This window comes from Homarus americanus, unplaced genomic scaffold (assembly GCF_018991925.1).
Source record: "Homarus americanus isolate GMGI-L3 unplaced genomic scaffold, GMGI_Hamer_2.0 scaffold35280, whole genome shotgun sequence".
NCBI lineage: Eukaryota > Metazoa > Arthropoda > Malacostraca > Decapoda > Nephropidae > Homarus > Homarus americanus.
In genome coordinates, this window is record NW_024721965.1 from 15,478 (window position 1) to 20,912 (window position 5,435).

At 35.5% G+C, this 5,435-nt stretch overlaps 1 protein-coding gene across 1 annotated transcript; it reads left to right on the plus strand.

Moving 5' to 3' along the window:
• The first annotated feature begins 1,728 nt into the window (after positions 1–1,728).
• Positions 1,729–4,974, plus strand: LOC121861894. Its single transcript, XM_042359791.1, has 4 exons — positions 1,729–1,853; positions 2,420–2,515; positions 4,081–4,234; positions 4,563–4,974. The coding sequence occupies exons 1-4, from the start codon at positions 1,813–1,815 to the stop codon at positions 4,665–4,667; spliced, it is 396 nt and encodes a 131-aa protein (XP_042215725.1). The 5' UTR covers positions 1,729–1,812; the 3' UTR covers positions 4,668–4,974.
• Positions 4,975–5,435: the final 461 nt, after the last annotated feature.

Below are 5,435 nucleotides of genomic sequence, written 5' to 3' on the forward strand. Positions count from 1 at the left end.
TAATTTCATTAATTGAATGTTGTATTTTTTTCCTACAATGTTTTATCAGTATAGTCTTAGGGAACTCGCCTAACCATTAATTTATTTTCCCTTGCACACAATACAAACTTACTTTTTACTTGGTAGTTTTTTATGTTTATGTAATTTGTTTACAAACTTTGAAGTTAACGATTTTTTTGTTCTTTTGTTTTTTCCTCAAAATATAAGGATGGGATTAGCGTGTTAGAAAGGCATTACATACTATAATAGCCACTTATACTAAGTCAAATCCATTATCACTTATTCTGGATTAATTGCAATTTAATAAAACGGTAAAGAAACTATATTGATAAGCAAAAAATTAAGAGCTAATATCTTTGGAATAAGAATTGTAAATACCTGAAACAAACAGCTCTCTGTAGACCAGCCAAGTCCACATAACTTTTTGTATGGCATTTTTCTAGGTACGCGGTCATGCTGGATTAATTGATCAAGGGTTGAGGCAAAATATGTGGGTGGATGACACCTTGGATTTTGACCTTGAAGGTCATTTTCAAGGTCAGCTTTAACAATAATTGTCTAAATGGGTATTTTGACACTCAAGTGAATTCGACACGAAAGTAATCAACATTAGCTTTCAACATTAGCTGCTGTTGATTGTGTTAGTTTTTTCTGTCTGCCATGTCCACCAGTCAACCGACAGCTGGACATAACCTTACACAATTCCTGCAGCTCTTTAAAGTTTTCAGTTCAATGTCCGAGGTTCATGATATCGATCTCATAACTGAATTGAACTGTAATCACTTTTAACATTCATCATTTTGTACCAATAATTTGGAACAAATTATTTGTTACCAGTGTGATGTATTTCACTGCTCCATCCTGATAATCAACAGCGCCTTTCAGAGCTTTAAATGCAGCATTTATTTTTTCATTGAGCTCTTGACAAACACTTCGACGCTGTAAGGTTTAGGGCACGCTGATGAGCGTGTGAGACGAAGTGGTGTTTTCTGATCTTCGCCAAATATTTTGTATCATCCTCGGTGAAATATAATTGTTGGCATTTCTTTGATCCAGTTGTTTCTCATTTTTTTTTTAGGATGTGAACATAATCATACACAAGGAACATAACTATTGGTTGCTAGTGATACTTTCCCTGGACCACCAAGCTGTGTATATTCACCTTGATTAATTGGACAGTTGTCGCAGACAAACGATAGGCCTACCGGATGCCCAACATTAGCTTTAACAATAAAAATAGTTTCGGCTGAATAGCGTTCAACCCCGATACAGGATGGATTCGTATGAAGCATCGTGGTCCTCCATAAAACTGTAACAAACAACTTCAATAACAAGAGTTGATGTTGATACATTTTCTGGTTTGTTTGACACATGGCCAACCATATAATTACTCCCCTGTAAGGACCTGCTTAAGCTTAACTTCATCAAACAAAATGTTAACTAGTCGACTGATGCACGATCAACTCATACCACGATGTTCCTCACGTGGGCGGGAGATGTCGTTTAAGGCGTCATTATGGCGGGGTTATGGGTGACTGTCTGTGGAAAAATAGGCGTGTTTGGATGTGAATCTGTGCGCGGGTGTATGTGTGTAAGTGTGTCTGAGAGACAACCTCTTTCCTGATGATGCATTTAAACAACGGACCCAAGTTTCAATCCCCGAGATCGCTCGTTTCCAGTCCTTAGTTAAAGGCGTCTATGCGTGGTATGCAAAATAGCAAACATTGCTAAGATAAGAGGAGTAGGCAGTGAATATAGTCAGTGTGATCATTGTGTTATTGATGGATTTAATTTTTCTGGTATAGGCCCACCATGATCCGCCACCTGTTACTGCTTGGTCTTCTTGTCGCCTCGTGAGTATCACTGACACCTGCTATCTGCTCAGCTTCTTTACTGTCATGGACTCTATGGCATATTCTTAATTACTCCTCAACCTTCCCTGTTCTATACTTCACATTCTTACCTCTTTACTTCAATATGTCTTTTAACTCATTGTCTCCACTAATTTATCTTCTTTCTTGTTTCCTAGTTCTTCTTCTCATTCACTAACATGCTCTTGTGCTCTTTGGTATTAAATCCTTTGTCCTGGTTTTCTTTCATATTAAATTATCTTCTTCACATCTCTAGATATTTTTTTATGGTGTAGTTTACCTCTTGTGATTTCAGCATTAAGTGATCTTTATATTCTGTCAATCTTGAAAAATAATAGTTGTCTTGTAAAATGTTCACGAATAATTTATACATTTTAACGTATAATGACAAACTAGCAATTAAATTACCGAACAATGACGAAATAAAACTTTAATCTTATTTACAACTGAAAGTTAAGTGTTACTAAGTCATCCGTCTACTTCCTCAGTTTCTTGTTTCATATCTTTCTTTGTTGTACATTATTTTCATTTTTACTTTTTACCAACAGGGCGACAGCTAAAGAACCTTGTCACTGTAGTGCCTTTATTACAGTGAGAGGGGGAGAGATGGAGGTGCACAAGCTGCCAACGTCAACTGTTCATACGTGAGTCTTCCGAACTAGATCCTACCTCAGGATGTCATTCCGATCAAAACTATACTGTTGACACTGAGTTATGTTAGTTTATAAAATGTACAGTATATTTACCATTGTAAGCATCAATATAATTTCCGATCAATCTTTAAAAAATTGGATTCTTATCGTCTATGACTTTTATGTTAAGTTGTGGTAAACGTTATCTGGACTAGTGCCTCTACTATAATTATACAGTATTTGTTTTCTGTATAGATGCTGCAAACTTCTCTCCCAGTTGGTGAACAATGCATGAAATAAGAAAAGGAGAATAAAACAATGCGCATGAAGGTGTAATGGGCGTAGATGCAAAGCACTGTAATGGTGGAAAGGAGAAAATATCCACACAAAGAAACACTTGTGTATTTCTCTTTTCAATTTAGCAAGTTAAGGAGAAAGTTTGGACATTATTTTTTCCTTGCTCATTCGGTATTTATAATTATGGATGATGACTGGGAAATACAATTATCACATTAGTATTTATGGATTATAGTGCTGTAAAGATAATGTTAAGTAAAGAGCTAAGCAGACTTGCATTAGAGGATATTACTGTTTTAGTATCTACGTCAAATAATAAGGTTAAAAAGAGAGTGTCCGATGTCCACCAACAGAAAGTTCATGGAATTTGTGTTAAAATGAAAATGTATTTCATTTCTAAATTGCAAGTAATTCTCGGCGACAGGTGGTTTACCAATACGATTATTTGCTTGAAGTCTTTGACAGCTTTCATTGTTTTGCTTACTGTAATTTACAGACGTTAATTTATAATTCTGCTGTATGAGTAATGCCGCGTGATTCTGAAGACTAAATGAAGTAACATGAATATACATAAGAATGAACATAATATGATAAATAAATAAGACGGGAAATGCAAGCAAGATATTTAGAAATACGTAGATACAAATAGAGAAGATGTAAATATATCAAACACATACTGGATTATACGCTGTTGAGGAAGATTTCTGATAAGCTAATAAATTAAGGTTGAAGGAGAAAAAACACATAGAAGATGGAATACGTCAGAAACTAGGGTGTTTCACTCACCTGATGATTAGCCCCCAAGTATTTTCCAGGTTAAGATTAACTACCCTAATGCTAACCTAACCTATTTAACCTGACATAACATAACCTCACGTAACATAATTTTACCTAACTTACACTAGCTAATTCCCCTAAGTAGCATTAGAGTGATTAATCACCATGTGAAATAAGGGTGGCAGAGTTAATCTTCAGGTAATCTCATTGTAGGGCTATACCTCTTTAGTATGATGAGTATAAACACCGTGGAAGAGAGTCACATGTACTGTAATAATGAGAAAGCATATTGACTGACGTCCGTATAAAAAGGTAAACGAACATACATCGAGTTTAGTTTCTTATTCAACAAAGGTTTATGTTAAATGAATTTATCTTAGACGTCTGTGAAACTCGGTGTGCCTGATACATCCCACTCTGTTGGATATAGAGTAAAATTTGTGAATACCTGAAGATGGTGCCCTAATTATGAAATCCACAAGATAGTTATTGTGCTTCTACAGGTGTGAGGAGCACGAACAATGCAAGCATCACTGCTACAACGAATTTTCCGAACTGTCTGGTCACGGCAACCTCGACCACATCAGTTCTGACGGCGTGACCACTGTGGGTCAAGTCCTCTGCTATACACTCCGCTTCCCTGTATCAGGAGAATACGTGAGTCACAAAGTTCCTGTCTTTCTTATGCATGGAACTTGAAAAAAAACACCTTTGAACGCCTTGTAACTAAAAAAAAATAGGAGATGAGAACGTTAATTATATTTTCTAGAATAAGACAAAAAATAATATTAGATCTTTGTTAATTTATTAGAGTTCATGCAAATTAACACACACACACACACACACACACACACACACACACACCAGACCTAACCTAACCTAACCTAACCTCACTTGACATGATCTGACCTACTATAGTTATAATTTTCCTGTATGATGATGGTAATTGACACTTTAAATGAAACCAAATTGTTGTTCTTGACAGGTGTTTGCTTACTCGAGGGTGTGTGAAGGACCCTGGGAATGGACCGAAGGACAGTCGCAGCAGCGGCTTTGTTGTGACTTAAACCAGGTGTATACATCATGTTAGACGCTCGACCTCTTGGCTCCTCCGCTGTGATGCTACAAACTAATTATTTTCTGGATTATGAATAATTGTTTAACATTTGGAACTCAGTCGATTATTCTTGTGCAGTTCGCAACAACTCATGTTAAAAAGAAAAGCTTGGAAACATGAGAATAACCACGGTACAAAAGTTATTTATTCAGAATTAAACAATTGTACACTAAAATAATTTGGTATATATTCCTGGAAGCAATACCTGAATGTTGCACACAAAACTAGACCAAAACTTTAAAATATAAATAATGTAGTGCTGCAATAAAACAAAATTATCTTGATTCATATGCATTATACCTTACACTATAAAATCTTAAAATTCAATTCAAACAGTTAGAGATGTAGTAATTAGTTGATCATATTTATATTTCTAAACTAAACACGAACGTAATGGGATATGTCTGTCTGTGTCTCTGTTCCAACCATAGGTAGTTTTTAGTTAAACAAATTTATTGACAAAGCTTGGAGTACAGTTTGCCTATTCTGAGTAATTCATGTCAGGTCTTGACATAATATTCATTATCAGTATATATAGGTCAGATTCATGTGGGTGACAACCAAAGGTAAAATCGGATACAGAGATCTGAAACCTCTGTCACGGGGTAGAATTTATGGTAAACAATTAATTATATAAGTAAAATGAATACAGTACTCTTAAAACGCTCAAAAACTAATACCAGGTAAAAAGGTTAACCATAAGTTCCATTCGTGAACTAATAAGTTGTGATCCCGAGAAAA

Bases quoted from the DNA above. Each gene is read 5' to 3' on its own strand.
- LOC121861894 (XM_042359791.1), top strand. From the start codon at position 1,813: ATGATCCGCCACCTGTTACTGCTTGGTCTTCTTGTCGCCTC. The intron at 2,516-4,080 runs GTGAGTCTTCCG...GTGCTTCTACAG, and splicing joins CCAACGTCAACTGTTCATAC to GTGTGAGGAGCACGAACAAT. The intron at 4,235-4,562 runs GTGAGTCACAAA...TGTTCTTGACAG, and splicing joins TCCCTGTATCAGGAGAATAC to GTGTTTGCTTACTCGAGGGT.